Genomic DNA, 25,271 nt, shown 5'->3' with positions numbered 1-25,271 from the left:
ATTGAGAAATAATTTATTACAGAAGAACATATACAAAATCACTTGATAGTGAGAGAGTAAACTATAATATTAAAACTATATATGACTTATCTGGTTCCTCAGAAAATTAACAATTAATCTGGTAATAGGTTTTCATCAACTTCTTCGTCCGCAAAATCATCTTGAATCGATCGAGTACGTGCTGCTGTTCTCGGTCTTTCTACACTTGGTCCCAGTGGATCATTATATTTAATATATTCGTTGTCTATATCTTTACTAAGACCTGTTTCTTTACGGGCTTCAGTTTGACGAGAAGAATTATTTTTAGAATGTGTATGTTTTGATTGGACACTGAAATGATTGTCATAATTTGCACTGCTTTCACGACTTTCACCTACAAAAAATATAAAATTTTAACAATGATCATGCAGATGGACATATTAAAGGTAACTTTTTCGAAAGTTTCATCTCCCCTATGAAATGACGCACTACTTGGTTTGAACCAGTAGCCTCATTCTTATTTGTCATATATTATGCCTTATCACATTCATAATAATCTCTCATTATTTACTTGACTACGGTTCTATATGAATCAATATTAATTGTTATTTCTAAAATATTTAGTTGAGCAGATAAAACATTTGGTCTGGTTCATTTTATGGGTGGTAATGGTTGCAATAGTATTTAACATTCTATTTCATTTTTTACAGCAAATCTGTCATATAGTAGATGTCATTTGCACATTGAGTGAATGCTGATAAGAAAAATTTCAATACTAGGAATCAGTGATTATTTGTGGGAGAGCTTTTGTTCTTTCATTGAAACGACGAACCGATCCAAGTAAGATAACCAGTAAAAACATGGAATGATTGGATAGCCGTTTCGTTCTACTATGTGACTCAGCCGTTTGGAATCACGAGCCCACAACAGTGAATCGAACTCAGGATCTTAGATCTCACGCACTAACGCTTAACCTCTAAACTGCTGGGCCGGCAAACAATGGTGTGTTAATCTAAATTCATTCAATCCACGATTTTGCATGACTATTTTTCATAGTCTTCAGTAGGTACCTTCTTCACACCCGGCACAGATTAGCTCCAGTGGTCACGGCTTCTCACTAGAACTTCGAAAATTTCCTGTAAAATTTGGTCACAAGTGAACGCATGATAATTATCATGATGGGGTTGTGTAGATTGTTTAGTTTCATTGAAATCACGAATCGTCTAGTGCTTTCAGGTTTTCAATGGTTGTCTGAGTTAGATTGGTTCATGACTTAAATGAAACCCAACAATTTCCACAACCCTACGTCGATTTCTTATTCAATTTACCTCCACTGCTAACACTGGCGGAATTTTCACGGCTACCTGTTGTTCTAGATGCATTTGTTAGACCAAAGCTTCGACGGTTGCTTGTTGACAGTCGACGTTGTTCTCTAGCTTGTTTCAATTTTTCAGCACGTTTCAATTTGGTTATATAATCTTGAGCTTCAGGTAAATCCATATCAGAACTTAGTCGTACAAGAAATTGAAGACCTATTAAAAAATCAAACAAAACAGAAGTTTTAATTAAGTTGAATTGATAATAGTGAGTTTCCAAAAATTAGATTCAATGTTTTTAAAGTTCAGTCTTTATAGATTTTATGGTGGATGTTTCAGTTTTAGGTGTAAGCTTTGATTATTTAGATATGGATGATTAGATTTTAATCCAAGCAGTTACTCTTGGAGTCATGACAAGTTTGAATGAATGTTATCGTAGACTAGGTGATTAAGAATATGTTATTTTCTTATGAGTAAATTGTATGAGCAAAATACTCAACATTCACTGGCCGGATACTATCAGCAACACCGTTTTATGGGAGAGGACAAACCAGTTTCCAGCTGAAGAGGAAAATAGGAAAAGACGTTGGAAGTGGATAGGACATACACTACGGAAATCACCAAACTGCATCACGAGGCAAGCGCTAACTTGGAATCCTGAAGGGAAGCGGAAAAGAGGAAGGCCAAGGAACACATTACGTCGGGAAATAGAAGCAGATATGAAAAGGATGAATAACAACTGGAAAGAACTGGAAAGGATTGCCCAGAACAGAGTTGGATGGAGAATACTGGTGGGCGGCCTATGCTCTTCCACGAGGGTTAATAGGCGTAAGTAAGTAAGTTATGAGTAAATTTTATGAGCATTACACTTTTGTCTGTGAAGTGATTATCTAATTTATAAATTATATTCATGTTTATCTAGTATATAATAACAAATACAATGACTAAACGTATATTCAATTATTTGTGTCGTTGTTACAATTGTGTGCCCTAAATAGCTTACAATATATTGAACAAGATTTAATTAATGTTTCGATTTCATGATCACTGTAATATAATTACCTTAGCTGTTTATACTCATCTATATATTTAGCAGTAATTTTAAACGAAGACTGAAGGCTTCCTATTTTCTAGTCTGTAAACTTTATCTCGTTCAATCAACTATTTACATGATGTATAAACGTTTTCACAAAGCATATTTTACATCCCGAATGTTAATATAATCAGGTCAAATTTTTCAGAAGAATGATGTGAAGTTTTTAACTTAGTAGAGCAAAAGCTTTTCTTGATAACTCCGACTTAAAAATTTAGTAGTAGGTTAACTGATGAGCACATTTCTTGTTTTATGTTGAAGTGAATGAACAACAGATGGTTGAATATAAAATTCAACTTTACATTTTACTTGAACTGGAGGTTTTAAGCTAATGGAAATGGTGAAACTTCAAGGCTTATTGTTTTAATCGATGAACACTACTGAAATTATTATGAAGAGAAATTAATATGTACTAGCTTTCATCGATCAATTCTGCTACATTTGACTTTACATTATGCATCGACAGAATATTAATTGTTGTTTTTAGGAACACATCTAAACACATTGGTAGGATACTTATATGACATGAGATCATTCTTACACTCAATATTCTCTGGAAATCGTCGGTGAATAATACGGTATGTTTCTAAAGCCTGTTGATAATTTCCACTTCGTCGGTGACATGAAGCAATCATCAACTGCCATTTGATTTGATTTGGCCTACGATATAAAAACATGTAAATACTTTGATTAAGTAAAAGTAAATACGAAAAAGCAGATAAGTTTCTTAAAGTACTAGATTTTCAAAAACTATACAGCAGTTATGACAAAAAAAATGGATGAGGGAGTTTAGAAAGATTTCAACATTTTATCACTACAAGTTGATCTTATTGAAACAGACATTGAACATTAGGAAACTTGTTTAGTAAATTTTCCAAATTAACCCTATTTGATTAAGGAAAAGAAGAGTATATTTTATTAAAACAATCAGTTCTAAGTATATTAGATACATCTACAATAATCAATTTAATTCGACCCAAGTTCCATTCTTGAATCCAGTAAACGGTTTAGAAAAGACGTCAGTCTTTTAACATTGCAATAATCTTATGAAATGAGTTGTAAACGCTATGTAAGTGAACCTTCCACCTCAATTTTAAAACTATCAGAAATTACATTCGCGAATTTTTCTTAGCTTCAGTAACTTTGACGTTTTTTGTGCTCCCAAAAACTTCTGCTTTCATTGTTAAGTTAGAATTCACGCTAAAAGTGTCTTTTTTTCGCTTGACCAATTCCATTATAATTTCGTTTCTGCTTTGGTATTTACATATTATTCTTCCATTTGTTCAAATAAGTATTTTAATCATATTTTATTCTCTTAGTTGAGTTGTTCATCGGTATGTCAGATATTACAAGCTCTTACTTCATTATGGGTGAATTAAAAATTTATAAAAACTTTTTCAAGATCGAGTATTAAGCTTTTTGAGCTCATTAATTAAAAATTTAAGTTTTAACCAAATAAGATCTCATTTGATTCCCTGACGTCTTATAATTGAACATCCTAAGAAAACTAAAAAAATTGGAAATGACCAATAATTGATTAATTAAGACAATACAAGATCCTAAATATCTAATGAAGTTTAAACATTTTATTTTTCAGTCATGTGTTACATTTTTGTTGTATAAAAAAGTTTCCAATCGTTTCATCATAATACATTATCTCAAAATAAAGTCTGTTTGATGTCAGTCTATCTGTAAAATGTATTTTATTGAAGTCTGCCTACAGTCTTTGTATCTAATCAAATCAGTCTTACTATACTTTGTTGAATGCCTCCAACAACTTTAAAAGTTCAAAGAGATAAAAGATGTAACTGTTTTTATTCAAGCTTATGTCATTAGGTGTTCATTATTGAATTTTTCCATTACTTATGTACCTTCTATTATAATATTCTGCTATTGAAACCTAAGAGAATTTCCATTAACACTGTATTTAGATAAAACTTCAATCAAAAGACAGTGACTTAAATTCAGATAACCAATTTATGTGGAAATTACTGTCAGAGGTCAACCTGACAGGATAGCTAACGGAAATCCATAGACAGATGAAAATAACAAAACAAGCGATGGTAATCAATCACAACTAGCTTTATCGAAAGTGGATAGTTTAGTACTTATTTCCACAGAAGTAGGTACTGATATTTGTGTTTAGAATGACAACAAGAGCTTGGAAACCAATCAGCCTATATCAAAAATGAGACAGTATAAAAATATTGTTTTTACAGATAACGAGGCTAATTTCTGTTTATTTCTCATAAATTAATTACAATATAGACATTCGAATTAAAAATGTTAACAACTTGTATGTTATGTCTTAATTGAATCAATTAACGTAAGGTAATAAATGGTACATTTTGGCTTTGAAAGCTGTTGAAAAGTAAGTGGAATCGATCAACAGTCTAGTTATTGCATTAGATAGCTCAGCATTATATTTAAGTAATATGATTACTAACACTGGTTAAGTAGCCTAGGCAGAAACTTCTTTTCTCCTAGAAAATTAGTTTAAACATTCAGGTTATGGTATTACTGTAAATTTTCTCACGCGCTATCGACTGACCCGAAATTTTTCTTAGCAAAGTCTTTCAGTTTGCTTCGACCACTCAAGACTATTCCATATAGGTAGTTTTTCACAACATGAAAGTAATACTCTTCAATTTTATTTAGTTAGGGTCACATTGTTTTAACAAAATGATGAGTAGTATTCGTAATTTATGTTCAGCTGAATATCGCTGCTGACTGCAATTTGGTACTTACTGTAGTAATATTAAATTTTTTCACTGAATGTTTAACGATTTTTCTCGATGATTTTCTGGTGAAACAAATTGTTTTAAGTTTTAAAAAGTTCATATAATTGAATTATTATTTATTCTTGTTCACAAAACAAAAAAAGATATAAACGATAGCAGTCAACTTACTGCATTAAACTAGCGCGTTCAAAATAAGCTATAGCTTTTTCACAGAACTGTGATTCAATATAATATGCGCCCAACCATTCAATTACGTCAAAATTACATGGATAATATTTAAATGACTGAAATTAAAGCATAATGTAGATTTATAAGTAGATAACATAAATCTTAAATTATTAATTTAGTAATAAATAATACAACATTGAGATCTCAATAAAATTACTTAAGATGTTTTGTTATCTCATGAATAATAGGCTTTCCGTACTACATCAGTCAATCGCTTAAGTTCATAAATTCCGATTTCTATCACTTGGTCATCTTCAGGGAATTGGAAATAAAGAATGGATTTAATTCACATCGTTGTCATAAGCCATTAGAAGCTGTCTTTCATTAACATTTAACATACCCTTTAATTTCTGAGGTGTCATTTTTCTTTTACTCTGGGTATGATCTCATAGTACAAAAACTGTTTATTAACAAACAAATGACATTTGTTATTTGAATTTATTTGTATATGTGCATGTGACATGGAGTTCATAGTTTATAAGTTTTTAGAAATAGTTCTTTCTACCTACTAAATAATCAATAATATTATTGTTGTCATGTTTATGAAAGCTAACAGACCGACACTCATTAAAGGATATTACTTACACTACAGTAAATTGGATTTAAAAATCTTTAGCATTAGTGCATACACCATATTTACATATATGTACAACTAGTTAACCAAAGTCAATTAAACTATGTACGAAATATTAAGAAAGGAAGTAGTCATGCCATCAAAGTGCAGACATTTTTAAAAATCCGAAATTGAATTATTACATACATTTTGATAAGTACCAGTCAGCGGTCTTTTAGTTATTGACATCAAAAGTTGTAGAGGTTTCAGTGAGAAAACTGGTATAAAACTAAGTAACATAAAATTTGAGTTGACTGTGTTCAATATTAAGTTATTGGCCATAACATATCGTATGAGTTTTATAAGATTTAAATCTCAAACAGAGGATGTATTCAAACAGAACATGCTAATTAATAGCAGAGATTTGTAAGGCTAATTGTTACCACCTAACACATTATAAAAGAATAACTTTTAAAATGCTCATTACATTTTCAATAAAACCTAATCAAACGAAAGGAACATGAAAATAGGAAATTATGTTTGAGAAAGATCATGTAAAAGTTTTTACATTTACAAAAGAACATAGCTACATTGATATCATTTCATCAGTTTTTACCAACTGACTTACATCATAATAATAAGAAAATGCCTGAGATTTATCTCCTTCCTGTTCATAACTATCACCTAATCTTTGTAGTAGAAAAGGATCAGTTGGAACCATACCATGTAACTGCATTGCCCTAAAATCATTATGAATAAAATATTGATTTATTTATTGTCAACAAAGTATTAACATATGAATCCTACGTTATATTTTTCTTTTTAAAGCAAATATTTCATTGAAACAACATCAAATCAGATCATATTTCTTAAAGCTATTCTTTATTTTGTAAATCAAATATATTAGAATGCACAAATTGTTCTAATTTCCATAATTTACGTCACGAAAGGATCTCGGCTGAACCGCTACTGGAAACTTGAAAGAATTGAACTTCGGTTTCACCATAGCATGGGACTTCTTAGCAATGTTCATTCGCAATCCCACCACAGGGAATAGAACTCCATACTGATAACAATTACATATTCATCAGTGACTAGCTAAGAAATGCAATTTACTGAAGTTCTGGTGAGAAGGGATAACCAGTGGAGCTAACGTATGTTGGGTGTGAGAAAGGTATCCACGAAAGGTAATGGGAGATGGTCATAAAAAACCGTATATTGGTTGAAGTTAAACTTGTAGACTAATAAATCACAACCTCGAAGTCTACAGGTTACACGTTCGTGCGATAGAAAAGATCCCTATTTTTACGGTCGTTGATACGCACTGTTGGAGAGTCTCAAACTGGGATGAAACAACTGTCCAATGCTTCCTGGCCGTTAGTGGTGGTCTAGCTAAGATCACTTCGTGATTTAAACTATAAAGCTATACAATCTCCACAGAAAACTACATTAATAAATGTTCTAATTGTTTCATTGGCCCCAGTGAAACTAAATAAAACTGAACAAGTACTTTATAATCTCTGGCCGCTCAAAGAAGATAAACTTAACAGAGAGACTATAAAAACTGATAATTCATTCGTATGTTATGTCTATTACCAACAGTCCATTGTAGTAATTTAATTTATATTAAAAATTACTATTTTATTTATTCATTATTATAATTTGGTTTCGTCTCCATGGTAAATCTAAAATGTTATTATTTATTAAATACTTAATGTTTTTTTTTAGTCATAAATTTCTTATTGTTATCAAGTTTTACTCTGTATATTACTTACTCCATAATCCTAATGGTCTATTAATAGTAAAAGTTTGTCAAATTAACTTGTCCGTAAAACCAAAAAAAAACAAAATATATTTTTCTAGTATCCAAGAGAAACTACAAACTGGAAGTTCATTGAATTTTTAATCAATACCATCATAAAAATAAAGTGGTTAAATGGTTTGTGTACCAGATACTACTTATTATAATCTATATATATTTTAGAAGATGTTATCAATAATATTTCTCATTATATTAAATTATAGTTTGTAAAATAATTTTGTTTACTAAAGGAGAAGATAATCAATAAGTAAATTAACAGTTCATCTAAGTTCAGTATAATTAGAGAGATTTGAGAATAGCCATTTGAGAATGGCCATTATGTTCTATCAAGATACACTAATTCCAAAAACAAATTTATAATACCTGTTTAAGAAAATCTATTCTTAGTGTATTTAGGGAAACATTCAAAAATAGTTAAAAACTTCATTTGGTATTGTTTGTTTGAATCTTCTAAATGAATTTAAATTTCACCCAATCGCACAAGAAAGCGGCTATCAGGACTTAGTAGCTAAGAGGATAAATGAACATCAACTCTGAGATGCAGGTATATCCAGCTGACGAGTCAGAAATAGGACGAAACACGCGTCCTGGATTCCACTGCTAACTACTATAAATCTCTGCTTATAATCGTTAAAAACTGTTTGAATTACTGGCTATTTATATTCTTAGCTGAATTATAATCAATGCATCAAAAATGTTATTTCATCTGAATTTAGTTTTAAACCACTTGTTCACAAACTTGTCCTAAACTACATTCAGTTGTATGCTAATTTAATTAATTTAAGAATATTTTATCCATCACAATTTACATTAATTGATTATTGAGAAGTAAATCTTATCACTATTTAAGCTATAGCGGTAATAAAATTATGTTAACTGCTTTTCCTTGTAATCTGGACTATTTTTAGCAGCAGGAAGACACATCAGTTGTTTCCAACCAACTAACCTTTGCGACACTCCATTAGGCGGATGGTAACAATTCCATTCTGTATATATATATATATATATATATATATATATATATGATCACTTAGAGTGAACTTATCACTTAATACATTGTTATCATATATAAAGCTGTGGGACTTTTCATGTAAATATAACGCAATATAGAATTTAACTGTAATATAGACCTATAATAAAACTACTTGATAATACTTAATACACTGAAGCTAACTGTTTATTATGTCTTTTGGATAAGGAATAGTAACTGGTGTGATTTCTTCTAGAAATGTCCTTGAAACTATAGTTAAACTAGTTTCTAGGTAGTGTTGACAAAAAAGTCATTAACTAACTATTTAGTTATTTCATTCAAACCGCATGAATATAGTCAGTGACATATAAAGTGTTCCATAAGTGATTTCTAGGATTTAAATTAACATACAAGATAAAAATGTTTTTAAATCTACCATTCCTGTGCTTGAGTAGAATCTCCCAATTTCTCATAGATATCCATTAGCTGATAAACTACTGGTGCACTATTCCTCAGAACAGAATACAGTTTGAAAAAGGCTTCGAGAGCTTCTTCATATCTTTCTAATTGTTTGCATACTAAACCAAGATTATATAAGGCTTCCACACAACGTGTATCATCTTGCAATGCTTCCGCGTAACAATCACGAGCTCTTTCGTATTGTTGTTGTTGATACAAAACGTTGCCTTTGTTAACAAGCGCTAAATTAATAAAAAAAGTGTCAGGTAATAGAAAATGCATAACTTGATAAAATTCTTCTTGAAAACTGGTAATGCTCTGTTTATTAACTGCGATGCATTAAGCGGAGATATTTATGTTGAATATGTTAGGTAGTTGGATATAGTCGGCTGAAAACCTTGAACCTGGGTTATGATCTTGTTAGCAATTGTCAGCAAAGGTACTTGAATTCTTGAAGAGAATCGATATTCCCCGTGGTATACAAACAAATTTTATCCAGTATCAAATACTCAGGCGTTAGAGTTAGCTATTAGGGAAGCGACTTACTTCCTATAGAACTGAACTATTTATTCCATCCTGATCAGTGTCAATTAGCATGGAACCTAAGACTAACTCCAACCACCTAACATCCAAACACAGTGCGCATGATATCGAGTTACTGCGATACAATCAATAAACAAAAAGAAAAACGTGATATTGTCCATTATTCAGTGATCAGTCGGTCACTTTCAAAACCTATAATATGAAATATTATGAACAACCGTAATACATAAACGTTATGTTTTGACGATTTTCTACTAAGATCTTATTGTTCATTAGTGTTTACTGGTCACGAAGCATTTAATTTATCGGAGAAGTTACTATTAATCATCGGAAATCTATATTGGTTGCGTAAGAATCTTTAACGGTAAAATCATTGTGACTGGATAAGGTACCATTGTGGATGGTATTAATATGTTTATTTATGTACAAGACATTATAAAATGTGTTTAAAACCTTAAAATTAGAATATCAGTATTTGTTCGTATGATAGCTTGATAAATATACAAAGATGTTGATAGATTATATTCAGTATGTAATTAAATTACTTTTTCAAAAATAAGCTTAATCTTACTTAGTTACTGATAAATGAAGTATGGTGAATATAATTCCATAAAAAATACTCAGTATCGAAACTCGTGATACTTTCTGTCAGAAATAGGTAAGCAGGGTTTTAACAAAATTATTAGTCTATTACATTCGAATTATTGACTTATCTTGTAAATGAATGCTTAGACACTAAATTCATAATAGCTTCCTAGTTCCGTAAAGTTTAGTATTAAATCGCAAACATAAAATGGAAGATAGAAAGAAAAAAGAGCTTTACTTCGAAACTTTGTACATAAAACGAGAACATTTGAAGGATTATTTATAACCTTGAAACCTACGAAACTTTAAAAAGGTATGCGGTGAGACTATAATTTATGGACGACCTTTGAGCGGTGCTAAAGTGACCTTGAGAGTGTCTACTTATTAACTAGGACAAAATGAGGGTTGTAAATCAGTGTAAGGAATTAGAATTACGATTTAGAGATGGTGGTTGAGGTTAGGAATTAGATTTAGCGTTTTTATCACGAACTGATATTAACTATAATGCCAAAACTCTATTTAACCAAATCGATGAGTATATTTCGAGCCAAAATCTGAGACCTGTTATCTTATAATTGATTGGTTCGTCTATAAATTTTGGTCTTGCCGATAAGATAATATTAATACACCATAATACGGAAGAATCAAAATTGTTCAAACATCCTATTACTTACAGGTTAAATATATGACTATTCTAGGAGAGTATGGAAACAAAATAGTTTCCTTCTGGAAACAGAAAATAGATTGTGTAATATGGACTGATTGAGTAAAGCTCAGTAGTAAGAAGTAAGATACTAGAATTTTGATTAAAGTTTATGAAAGAATAAAAATAAAGTCTTATGTAATTATCTCACAAAAGTATGGTCAACAGGGGAAAACAAGATTTACAACTATTTATGTCTGGTCACATAAATTCTGTCTACATTTTTTTATTGCAGTAACTTAGACAAAGCATGATAGTTAGGAATTTATTTGGTTTTTGATTATTTTGAACGGTTTTGCGACTTAAACATTATGCCCACTATCGAAGAAATTACGAACAATTGTACTGTTGAAAACCATCTGTCCTTTTAGTCTCAAATATTGTAGAATATGTTTGAAGATATGAGCACAACCTCTCCTTTCTCTTATCCCGATATGTGTGCCGAAGCACGTATATTTAAACTGATAAACACAATTGGAGCTAACATTATGTGGCTAATCATCCACATTTGATTGTTACATTGAGCATTAGGTTTGATATAGACACACCAACTCAGTCGCTAGATAAGTTCTTTTTGATATTGCACCTAGTCTAAAATCAATCCTTTCGACTATTCCATCACCTTTGAAGTTAAGTTTTAAGAAGAGAGGCTTTTTCTCAACTGTAGGATATTCCATTTCCATTTATGTAAGTTCAAGTAGAGCTCACTTCAAGTGTCCTTTCGACAAATATATCTTTTTAACCGGCTATTTGGATTACACTGAATACCAAGATTTAGGAAATAAAATCTTTTGTTATGTTCAGGTTCTATTTTAAATCTAATGATGGGGTGTGCTCCGTAGGAAATTTTCAGTATATGAGAAACATGTTGAGATCCACAAAACCGCTTTTGATATTATTCAACATACGCTCACTAGTGACTGGCTTCAAGAGATATTTCCTGGAGTTCTAGTGAGAAGCAGTGACCAATGGAGTTCAACCGGATCTGTTGTGAGATACTAACGCACTGAAGACATTAGTGGATGTGTCGCTCGATTTTGTGGATCGGTTGAAGTTAGACACTAACATCGTTGGATGCCGGCTCAGTGGTCTAGAGGTTAGGCGCTCGCGCGTGAGACTGATAGGTCCTCTGTTTGAATCTCGCGAAGAGGGATCTTGGATGCGCACTGCTAAGAAGTCCAAAAATAGATCGAAACGGCCGTCCAGTGCTCCCAGGTTTTCCATGGTGGTCTAGCTTCAATTGATTCATGATCTCAACTGTTAAAATCACTATAATATCCAGAAAACCCCTTCTGAAATTCTGATTCTTCCGTATTATGGTGTATTAATAATAACCTTTCCTTACATTTTGTTTGTTTATTCTAGACATTTCTGATATAAAGAACATACACATGTTTGATTTTAATGGTCAATACTATGGTTTTAGTTTACAAGCAGCTGAGAAGTCCATGAGATAAATGAATTCATTTAGTTCTGCTACGATATTTATTTTTCCCTTATTCAAATACTTGATCATTTGATTTGAAACTATGTAAGATTTTAAATTAAGGTTTTGTGTAGTTTGTGAAGAATGAACTTTTTAATCTGTTATACATCTTATTCTTAGTTTTATTTTTTTTGTTTAATTTGTAAACTACCTTTTTTTGCTCAAAGAAAACGACTACCTAAAATGTATCAGTAGTCTGTTAGAAATCGTAAAACTTTGTATCTTTACTGTATTTTGCCTTTTATTTTCCAATTGGATCCCACTGGATCTTAATATTATCGTTCTAGATCAGTTACTGATGAAACATGGTAATCTTAAAGAAATTAGATTTTTGATGTATCTGAACGAAATCTATCCAACTACATAACTGAGTTATTCAGCTTGGATTTATCTGAGTCTTACACTGATAGCATTTGTTTCAATGAAGTGTGATAAAGGTCTGGTGTATAAACTCATTAGACTAGGTCACCTAACGCAAGTGACTCCAGTAAATTACTTCTTTTGGTTTTTTCCACGATTTAAATTTTAGTTATTGGTTTCATATAGTTTGCAGCTCTACTTCAGATATAAACAGCATATACAATCCCAGCAAAATATTTTCAAATCACTTATTAAGTGACGCATGTACTTTAAGTAAGAGGATATGTAGAGATATTTCCAATATTTGAATTCACGAGTCAATCTAAAATAGACCACCATTGTAAACCTTTCATTTAAAATAACTTTTTTGCAGTATTCTAAAAACTGTGAAAACTTTCGTTCTCATTAAAATGATAAAGGGAACTATGAATATGAAATTCTTTTTTCCTAATTTTTCTAGAGCTAATCAGAACACTAGACGAAGCACCAATTTGAACAATGAAGAAAAGGTTTTTGAGACTTCGGCAAGACTATAATTAATGGACGAGCCAATCAGAAGCGTTTCAGAGATTTCAAGGTCACGGCGCCGATTTCAGTACCTGATGCTCATTTATGATCGGTTCACAAAGAATTTTAGAGAAGACTTGAGAATTAAGCGGCCACAACAAATGAGACTACTAAGAAGTTCCTGTATTTGTAATTGCTGGTATTAAATGACTTGTAGACTACCGTGTTGTTGTCGTTCGATCTAATATATGTTGAAGGAAGACGTTTGCTAGCATAGGAACCTTTATTGCTCGATCCAGATTGAGACTAAGGCATATTATAATGATTGCTGCAAACTGTATAATAAAAGCATCAGTAACATTGGCTGCAATAATCTCAGATGTTACTGAAGCTTCGGCTGTTCAGTGGTATGAGTATTGTATGGACATATCCATAATAAAAATGATAAACTTACACAACCGGAGTACACACAAACAATTTTGAATCTATGTGGTGGAGGCCGAGAAGGTTTTTGTGACCTTATCATGGTTCCAGTGACCAACTATTATGGAGCTATATGGATGAGTTACTGTACCTTATGCATTACGATTTCGGAACCTTTGAACCTTTCTCTAACCTTGACAAGTTTTTGGACCAAATAAAAGAAGTGTATCCACTTTAATTCTTTGGTTCTTTATAATATATTTTACTGTATGCTGACTGTTTACTGATTGGCTAACATTTTTCAAGGTCACTTAAGATTCGTTCAAAGGTCGTCCATAAATTATAGTCTCGCCGAGACTTCTTACATTGAATAGTTCATTATTATCTATATCCGTTTATTTCAGTTATCTCCTAAATTAGGAAAATGTGCTCATATGTTTCTTACAGTTTAAGACAAGTAAATTTAAAAGGGACTTTAATAACTGCTTTTTTTCATGATGAATTAACAAGATGGAATAGAAAAGTATCTTTGTGTAAATGAATGATAAATTTGTCAAAGATGACAGCTTAGTAAATTATCTGTTATTTATTTTATGTTAGTATGCAATCTAAAATTTTTAGAAATACGCTTCGTAATGACTAAGATTTTCAGTAAACGATTGCCTTTTATTGTTGTTGTGTGATTAATATATCAAGTGTTTAGCATTTTGACCATGATGCTTTGATGACTGTTTGTGTACTATAGTAGATGAGTATCAAGGTTATGAATTTTGATTTATTTTCGTTTGCATGTGTTTTAAAATAACAGTAAATATATTATCTTTGACTTAGTAGATATAGAGCTATGTTTAATGAACATTGTAACTCCCTATTAGTTTATTTAACAGTAGTGTTGTAGTGAACAAGAACACAAGTGGGGACAATCAAGTGTTTTGGAGCACAAAATTACAGGCTATCTCACCAAAATCTGACAACCATATAGTAAACAGTTAATTTGCAAATCTTTAATCAATGAACTCAATCTTGACTGTTCCTTCTGTAAATATCACTTCATCTTCTCCGATTATTATTGTTTATGCATTTTCACACCAATTGCGCTTCGTTCGCATTGTTTCCTTATCGATCTTCTACTGAAATACATTCAATGCCCGACCATCCTTATATACTACTTGTATGGATATAAGTAACCCACACCACAGTGTTATGCGTTTAGTGTATTATTTTTAGAATTATAACTGTGGTTGTTAAACTAGTTTTTTTGATTATATTTTTCAAGGTCACCCTACATCTCCATGATTTAAACTGATAAATTATATTTGTTGTAAATTTATGTTATTTTTCTAATTTTCCCAGTTTTCCATTTTTAAAGTATTTGATAATTTTAATATGAATGCTGATAATTCTTTTAATCCATTTCGGGTTGAGTTATCTTACAAGAATATTGGGGATGAATTGGGGTTGATGAAAACTTCATATTCTGAAAATACCCAACTCAATATCTTTGATAAATAAAATTGTGAGTTTTTTATACTGAATTTTAACTATTTCTCAGAACTATCATGGTCCAATCACATATATATTAAATAGATTTAAAAGTAGACTGTAACAAACAACGGTGTAATGCACAAACATTAAAAGAGAAAAACTTCCTAACTGATGGCAATCAAACATTTTTGTTAACCTAATAGGTTGTCACATAGCGTTCTATAAAACTACTTATTCTATACAATAGATTATTTCAAATTACAATGACACAGTTCACTATGTTAATCAAATAAAGCGAATTTCTTGTGACAAACTCTAGGCATTTCTTCTTTTTAGAATGGATGAAGTGGTTTGAGCATAAATGGTGAAAAATTATTTTCTACCATCAAAACGCTTTGTAAATAAATGTAAAACCATGCTTAAAGATTAGTGATAAAGAACAGTAGTATTGAATGGATGCATTACAATCAAGTAATGTTGTGTTTGATACAGCGATTAATGTTAATTAAAAAGAAAATATAACAATATCATAAATCACTTGCCTGCAGGATTATATCGATCAACAGATAAAGCTTGATCTGCATACTTTTCAGCTTGTAATAAATCACCTTCAAGAAAGTATAGAAATGATAAATTTGTAGCAGCACTACACGCAACACGTGTATCTTTTCTTTCAAACGACTTCAGTGTATCAATTGCCTTGTAAAAAAGGATAAATCTAAACCTTAACTGAAATTTTATTGAAATGAACTCAAAAACTCAAAATACCATTAACAGTCATAAACAGTCGTTGATATTTGAAAATGAAGGATTTAGATGAATGAATATTTTAATATTGTGATGAAACACTAAATGTGTACAATTATTTTTCCAGTATAAAGTAGTGTTCCAGAGATAAATTTGATTTAGTTAAATGATAATATTTACCAAATCGTGAAGATTAAGAGATGGGAAGAATTACAAGATATTTTTGTGTCGAAGTATCAGGCATTGCCTAATTAGGAGAATACTTACACTAACAGAGTTATTAAGTCATATTACATATTCATAAATAATTACGAATATAGTATTGACAAATATCAAATAATCGTTCTGCTGACCTACGTCTTGAATAGCTATGCATTAGTTTGAAGATAATATAACATAGAAAGTAAGTGATGAGAATAATACTTGACGTATTGCATATGCATGGCTAAAATTTAGTTGTCGCAAATAAAGACACATATATTCAGAAATATTCATAAACTATCTCTATACTCAATACGATTTGTTAACTATCATTGTGTAGTTGGGGTTTTACAGCGATACAACGTTCAACGATTTCTTTAGGAAGTGTTATGTGGTGACTTCACAGGTATGTAATTAGATATACTATGTGACATAGTACAAAATCAACCACAGTAGTGGAAAGATACTTTATCAAGCTCTGGGGAGTTGTAATTTTAACTTATTTTTCGTTTCTCTTGCTGGTCCATGTTTACATTATTCTTATTTTCTTCGAATATGTTAATTAGATGAGTGAAAACTACTTTCATTTACTAGTAACTGGAGCATGTATCGCGTTTATTCTTAATTTTCTATGATTTTATGTGACTTACATCGTAGTATGTTACGTATGTTATGTTACGCAAGTATACAGGACAGCTTTTCATTAAAATAAACGTAACAACGGTGGTAAACTGTAGGTTAAAATTACAATAATTACTGTTTGACAAAGAAACAATTGATCATGATAATAAAAGCCTGTGTATAAATGTCATTATCAGTACGCATTTAGATCTAAATCTTACCTGATGAAAATCTCTTTGTTTTAAAAACATCACAGCTTTATCAATTTCTAAATCATGTGCAATTTCATGATAAGAGGACATTTTCACGTGATCAATACACCAATCATACCCAGTAGAAAAATTGGATTCAATTACTGGAGCAATTATTTTGGCCGCCATTTTAATGAAATTTTCTGCTTGAACTTTCCTTTTATTTGAAGCAAACAGGAATGGGTCAAGAAATAATTTGTAGAAATTTAAATCAAATTTAATAGACGTTCAATAACCATTCATTGGTCTAGATTTAGAAGAAAAATAGCTAAGTCACATGAAGAACCTACAATAGCCTCCCGATAACAATCTGTAGTTTATTAGAACTCAAGAAAATTGAATTTGTCTATCAGTTTCAGAGAAACTTGCATAGTTATCGTGAAGTAGAATGATTTTTCACAACATTCGATGTATTTTTTTAAACGAAAATCTACATAAATTTATGTACAATCTTTTAATAAAAAAGTGTATAAATAAACTGAATTCAATCGGTCCTCGAATGCAAGAGTATTTGAGTACACATACACTAATATAGTGGATTGAATTTCACCTGTCTCACTTAAAGTTGACTGCTAGTCAACTAGATGTATCACTGCTGTCTCTTAGTTTAACTAATGGACACTTTATTAATATGTTGTTTGAAAAGTGGTTTGGTGCTTGTGAAACCAATTCATTTACGGTGACAGTGTTTTAATGTAGATTAGCCTTGTTAGTTCGCATGAAGAAATTCTGTTAATTGATATCGTGAACCTCAGCTCTTGCACGAATATGTATCGTTTGTACCCATTTTATCTTTACGCCTTAAAAATTAGGAATTAGCAATAGGAATCAGAAGACTGAAGATTTAAAATGTATACTGGCATTGAGTTTCAACAAAGGTTAAGGTCTTGAGTAAGGTGTATCGTCTACCAGAAGTAACCAAATTATTATATGTTTTGGACTCTAGTATTACGTCACAGAGGTTCGAGTAATAAATAAATTGAAACAATGTAAAACCTGTCACAGATGCGGATCACTTAAATTTGGAATACGTTTTGAATTCGCACTATTAGTTGGACTTGACAAAAATAACAAGAAACGATTGAAACTTGTGACGACAATAATGGTAAAAATGTGGGAAAAACTTTTAAACGCATAAAATAACTGTATACGATTGATTTTCAGTAATGCGACAAGTCACTATACTTGTCTTTTAAATCAACGTTAAACGAATACACGGATTAACAAGAAGACCGGGTTTGATAAGCTTTATTCGTTTTCTAGCTCACTTTTCTATACTCTTCATCCGGTGATATTTAATTAGGTACCTTAGTTTCTTCACAACATAACCAGGGGATTCATAAGTTATTGTGCTACTCGTTTGTTTCAATATGTAGTTACTTATTTAGTCTTCTTTTCTCTGTTTGTTAGAACAGTGGTTATTAGGAACTAACATAAAGATAATATACAATAATATGTACCTAAATTAATGGTTACTCTGGTTTTCAGAAGGAGTACCAGCCTCGTGACTTCCGAAGGAACTCGGATTTCACCAGGAAACGTCATAACTCGTCTAAATGAAGACCTTCTAACTTCCAGGGTAGAGTTTAAATGATTTGAATTATTTTTTCTGGTTAGCGTTTTTTGGCGAGTTAGCTTTTTACCGGATTGAGTCGTTAACCCTATGCCCAACCCTCCTCCTTTACCCGGGCTCGGGACCCAGAGGGGCTTCAGGCGGATATGACGCAACTGTTTAGAAGTATACATCACATTTTGAGATACCTGAATGATAGAGAATCAGTCGAAATAATGTAGGCAGTCAGAAACGAAAAAAAGATGAATAAAACACATAAGTGAAAACAGCCTATCAGGATGTCTATCTTCTACGGTTTCAGTAATTGAAGGTAAACAAGTTACAATCACTGAGTGTACTTATGTTGTTATCATATTATAAAAAACCAAAAAATAAAGTAGAATACCATTTTGGATGAAAATTCACATCATACTAAAATGCTGTATAGGTAAGTCTACAGCTCCTTAGGAAGTGTTTATAAAATTATATCAATGTACTTCTTATTGTTCTGCGTACTTATCTAAAGACTAGGTGTGGTATGAACTTACTTTTTCTTTTCATATTGGCGCAGTTCATCATTTTGAATCACTTCCAAGATCAAATCATATTGCTTATCATCCTGAAATAATCAAGAAAAATGGTAGAGGGAAATCAAATTCCTACATTGTGTTGTAAATATCGATCTTCATCATCCAGGTGTAGATCCACTCGAAGTAGTTGCTGAAATGCATATTTCATTTTATTACGATCCCGTTTGATAAAGTAACAAACAATTAAATTGAAACCGGTTTTCGTATCCGGTTCCTCTTGCATAATGTATTCAAATGCTGCTATGGCTTCACTGAATTGTCCAAGTTTAACAAAGCTTATACCAATATTCTGCATAATTTTAATTCTGAAGTAAACAGTTATCTGAATAATGACTGAAAACTACCTCATTAATTTATGTGTATTAGGCACCTGATCTAGACCCATACGAAAGAATTTGATAGCTTTCGAGTAATTCTTCTGTACATAGTAAATATTTCCCATATTTACTTTGAGTCGACCTAAAAAATAGACAGAATGATTTAATTATTAGGCAGTAAATAAAGCAACTTTTATCTTAAATTCATATCAAACGACCAACCAGTGGGCATTATCAAGTACTAAAAAGAACGCCTTTTCCCGTTTTACGATTCTTAGCGTTAGTTTAGTAAAAAATCTTGATGTAATACAAAGTAACTTTGTTCTCTGATGTTGGCTAACTTATTGTAATTTCTGAATATCTGCTAAATTCAAGATACCAAGATTTTTTGTTCGGACTCAAGACCACTGGTCTTGTCCAGTTTACTTATCAAAATACAGAATAATTTTAACATAAAATCTCAAACCATCATAATCAGATGCTGGATAAGTGAGTTTAACTTAACTTGGTAGTTCACATTGTGAGACTACTAAATAAATATTTCATATATTTTATACCCTGTTTTGACACAGGAAATTGTTAGCATAAAACTATCATAAATCGATATTAATCTACTTTCAAAAACGGAGTTGCATGTCACAGTTTAAAGTTTAATAGATAAGTAACTTATTTTAAAATGGTAGACGTTCTTGCTTCCAAATATCACGAAACAAGAGTTCCGTTATTACATACAAACAATAATGACAAATTATAGCAGCCATAGAAGATAATTTACAACATTATAAACTTTCGAATAGAGTATTAGGTCATTGATATGGTGCAGAAAAAACTAGCAGTGGGTCAACATTTGAAATGGTAATTTTTCAGTGGCATATGTAATCGCTAAAGTGCAATGATCAAAAGAAGTCAAACCTGCATGGGCAAACATTTTATTTCGAACAATGGTTTGATAAGTATTCAGTGCTTCTTGATACATTCCATTTGCTGTATAACGATTAGCTAAATTGAATAGTACTGAATACGTTAAGTCTAAATTGATTTGATCTGCGACACCAAGTTGCTCTCGTTGTCTAGCAAGAACACGTTCTTTGCGACTGGCTTCCTTAGCTTTTTCGAGTGCTAAAGTGATTTCTCCTTGACATGCAGCCACACAACTTTCTTCAACTAAATGATTAACCTGACAAAAGCAGAAAAAAGCTAAAGTCACATTTCTACAAACCATCGGGAGATAAAAGGTCACAGTAGAGAGCTTTCACTCCTCATAACGGACTCTCACAATCGATCTTGCTTTAAGGCACTTTTGGAATGAATTTTCACAGACTTGTTTGAATATTTGCAACGAGAAAAAGGTTAATTTTATATTTTGCTTTGCAACCGGAGTATGTGCTTTGAAGGATACATTGCTCATTTAGAAGTTTCAAATATATTTTGTGAAATATGGATCATTTAAGCTTAAATGTGATATCTTGTGAAATATTTTACTGATATAGACAAATATTGGCCGACCATCATACTGAATCAACAATTTTACGTGAGGACACGAAACAAGTATGATTAGTGACTGAATTACGACGTCCATTTTTATCTCCGTTTGTGACAGCAAAGAATGTCCTAAGAATGACGCCATTATTTGCTCAAAGTTAGTAGGTAAATATGTAATGTTTCGCTCACATAGGTTTCTTCCGTTTAAGTAAGCTTATTGTAGTCGACAAATAACTTGTTTTGCTATAACTACTGGAGTTAGCTAAACACTTTGTTCATGTGGAAATCAAATACTGGGGTTCAGATGTATAAAACTGAAGGATTCCTAATGATAAGAAATGTGCATACTAAACTCTAGTGCTATTTACCACCTAAACTTTGCCTAAATACTTTTAAAAAGTTTTGCTCGTCTTTATATATCCCCAACAACTTATCAACATGCAAGTTAAAGGACTTTAAATGGTAGCAGACAAAAAGCTGGTGACTTCAAGTCTATACAAATCATTCAGTCTTACACAGTCTCAATACTTCTTTCTTACAAAGCCGATAGAAGGTCTTTAAACAGATATTTTACAACTGAGTTATATTTTAAAATAGCTTTTATCTGTAAGTAGACACCATTTCAGTCAGCCCGTAAGTCATAATAAACGTAGAGCCCTGCAAAGATGCGTGATTGTACATATTGCCACATCATATTGGGAGAACGCGAGAAAACGAACAAGTTATGCGCAGAAAGAGATCTAAGTAATATAGAGCCAGTGATGATGAAGATTAGGCTTAAAAAGACAGGAAGAAAGGCAAGCATGAAAGGATATTGAGGCCTTAAACCGACTGAATAAAAGAAGAGCTGATACACAAGTCCCACTGAGGTTGGTTCTAAGCCATACCACTCAAAGCCCCCAGTCACTAACACTATTAATTGTGAAAAACCTGGAGAGAGAGTCTGCATCTGACTTCATGTGCCTAATAATTTTTTTCCGAATTTTGATTAAGTTACTCTTGTTTTATTCAGTATGTACATTTTCTGTAGCGTTCAAAACAACGAACATGGTTCATTTTCAAAAATCATAGATATTACTTTTGATGCATTTCGAAAGTTATATTCAACACTAAAAGTGCTTTGTAAGCAATTGATTCGAATTATACATAGTTTTCTGAATAGGTTTCTGACTTGCGAATTGTCAGTTTGAAGTATGCAAGAAACTAAAAAAAGCTTCAGTGTTCACAGTATCTGTTTGAGACAAGTACATACGATCAACCATATACCTACTCTTTTTTCCATATTTTTGATGCGCTCTTCGGAACTATCATCTGATTTGCTTTCAAGTGGAGGAACAGCACTGACATCAATTGTTGTTGGGACAGTTTGATCACCTAACCAAACTTGGTTTCCTGGTTGTCCTGTACTAAGTCTCCGACCCATAGATGAATACCCAGCAGCTCTGACAGATGTCATTGGTCTTCCAAAATCTCCGCCTGCAGGTCCTGAAGCAGTGACCAATCTGAAGTTAGCTGATGTTGGTGTTCTTCCTATTGGCCCACGAATGACTGATGTATTTAAACCTCGATCAAGAACCTGGCATGAAATGAACAAGTGTGGTAAATATCCATAATTACAAAGGATAATATAAACATGCGATATGTTCCATTTAAGTTATAAAATATCAGTGGGTTCCGAGGATAAACATTTAGCTTTGATAAAAGACAAATTGTCGACAGATTTTTATGTTTGGTAAAAATATATTACGAGGATAATCAAGTTAAAAATTCTCTTTAGTGCTTTTCAAAATATCCACATTATAAACATGCATAACGGTTACCCTTAGGATAAAATTGATTTATAAGCTGTGTTTACGAAGAGTGATACAATTCTAGATAGGTTTTGGAAAAGTATTATGAATTGTGATCTTGGTGAAACATTTTTCAATTTTCCTACACAATAACATATAATAGTATATGTCATATGGGCCAATTTTTCAGTAATAGCTCTGTCTTGTGCGACTTTCATATGGGTTTACGTGATTAAGCATTTAGAAATTTACTTGACTGAATGATATCCGAACATTTTTGAATTACAATTCACAAAGTGAAATATAAACCAACACTCCCAGAACATAAAAATTAAGATGTTACTTTGTTGTGAATATTTAAAGAAGATAGGTTACTTAGTAATTCATAACCTTCAGTTACCATGAATAATGATCATGAAAAAAGAAATGTACCGGTGGTTTTCTTCCATAACTAGTGTTTTTAATGACGTTCTGAAATCCAGCGTCATTCACAAATTCTTCAACTTCCAGCTTGGTGTTGAGGTTATCAAAACCTTCATATAAATCATCGTCATCATTGTCTGTAATCATTTCTGTTCATTTAGTAGCCTAGGTATACAAATTAATGTAGAGCATACAAACACAAAATACGTACATTGTCCAATGTGTAAGTTAAAACTTTTACAATGAACTGAAGCAAGCCAAATGAATTTCATGTGATGTCTTTTCATTTTTGAATAAAACTCGTTTTATTCATGTTAGAATTTCTGAGATATATGTTGTCATGTCATCGATTCGTAAATGATTTCATGTTTTACGAGTGGAATAATACCGAAGTTGCATGTAAAGTGGAACCTTTTTAACTGGCTTCTGCATTTAGTATCAGCGAATAACTCATGCCTCCAGTTTGGGACCTCAGTGTATGTAGCCATGAAATCGAAATATTGGTAAATATTAGTGAGATGCTGTCTTAAGTTGTTTGGAATATGTCAGGCTACCTATTGGTGGACTTCGGGAGATTTGCTTGGAACACTTAAGCCACCAGCAAATTTCAAGACATGATGACGCATGAAAGAGTAGAATTTGTGTCAAATTTTTACCGTATTGTACCTAAAGCTCCAACGGTATCAAGAAAATCGGATCCTTCCGAACATGATACACCTCAATGGGTGAACCATATAAGTTGTAGGTGCAGATCGGCTACCTTAAACTTTTTGGGATTGAAAGTAAGTCGGGTCTCTTCCACCGAGCTTGAAGACGAGTTTAACCATACTGAGTAATTTGCTTGTCATAATAATTTCAAACGTCTCTCCAAATTTCTTCATCGTCAGTGAAGAGCAAAAACAAACGCTGCTTCCTGAGTCACATCATATATACATAATAAAATGAAAATAAGTTGTAGTGGTGAACCACAGGGCTAAATAGGACTGTTGTTGAGTCATTTCCTTGAGTTTTGCATACCAGAACATGAAGTAGCACGAACACTGACACGCATTCGGGTACCCTCATCTGAGCGACCGGTAAGATGCTTAACCGTTCTTTTGTCACTGCCACTCTGATATATGTCCTGATAATCTGGCTCTGTAGCACAACTTATAGGTGCAGTTCCCGACTACGGCTGTCTGATGTTGGATACTGTTAAATTAAACGAGCATTGCTTCTGACGTAACCAGATTTGTTACCCTTGATTGGTAGTCTTCGATTTTTTACAATATAGATGTAATGTTGCGCACAGCTATGACTAAGAGTTAAATGAAGAAATGCTAGGTAGAAATAGCAAAATGATGACTAGGTATGAATAGTTAATAAATAAGAAGTGAACTCAGGATACCTGTTGCCATGTTTAGCTACTGAATCCAGTGGGCTCAATATAAATTATATAAAAGACGAAACCGAGGATCTATGGAGAACACAAAACCCTAAACTCAGGTTAGCACAATGTAAAATCACACAAATATGATACAGTTATGCAATGCGGATGACAAATTGATTGGCTCTAATTAAGTATGCGTTGATGGAGTACCTAATAATTTGAATCACGTTGTACTCAGTCATCAACTGAGAACTGTTATTCAGTAGGAATGTCTCTTGGTGTCAGCTCTTTCTTTGTTTTTCGTCGACTCTATCCAATAAACATGACCTTCACATATTTGTAGTAAGCAAAGGGTTTCTGGTTCGGAAATTTACTGTTCTTACAAGTTCATCTTCACCAATTTGAACACTGAGGATCAAACAAAATACCCATACTTAGAGGTCAGCTTGTTAGCGATGAGTACTATATCTCCACTCCGTGAAATTCAACACTTTCCCATCCATTTATTACTCATTCGAAGAGTGTTTACATACACCTTAAACCATCTTTTCAAAACAGCTCTGAGAGGTTTCGCAAAGGTTTCCAACTTTTAGGGATATAGCTATATTTAGAGTTATCTATATGTGATCATTCGTCTTTGAGAAGTGAATTTATAACATTGGGTCTAGGTGTCTA

At 32.1% G+C, this 25,271-nt stretch overlaps 1 protein-coding gene across 1 annotated transcript; it reads right to left on the bottom strand.

Moving 5' to 3' along the window:
- On the bottom strand, positions 1 to 23,374 carry Smp_135480 (putative tetratricopeptide repeat protein 10, tpr10; the record flags this gene model as incomplete). The annotated part of the gene is made up of 11 exons (XM_018796799.1): positions 1 to 373; positions 1,308 to 1,511; positions 2,930 to 3,048; positions 5,298 to 5,413; positions 6,539 to 6,650; positions 9,139 to 9,403; positions 15,862 to 15,952; positions 17,044 to 17,230; positions 20,459 to 20,709; positions 22,285 to 22,590; positions 23,237 to 23,374. 11 exons carry the CDS (start codon positions 23,372 to 23,374, stop codon positions 114 to 116), a joined length of 2,049 nt encoding a protein of 682 aa, XP_018651905.1. The 3' UTR covers positions 1 to 113.
- Between the last annotated feature and the right edge of the window lie 1,897 nt (positions 23,375 to 25,271).

The sequence above is a fragment of the Schistosoma mansoni genome, chromosome 4 (assembly GCF_000237925.1).
Source record: "Schistosoma mansoni strain Puerto Rico chromosome 4, complete genome".
NCBI lineage: Eukaryota > Metazoa > Platyhelminthes > Trematoda > Strigeidida > Schistosomatidae > Schistosoma > Schistosoma mansoni.
The sequence above is the reverse complement of the archived record's forward strand: the minus strand, read 5'-3'. Positions and strand labels throughout refer to the sequence as shown.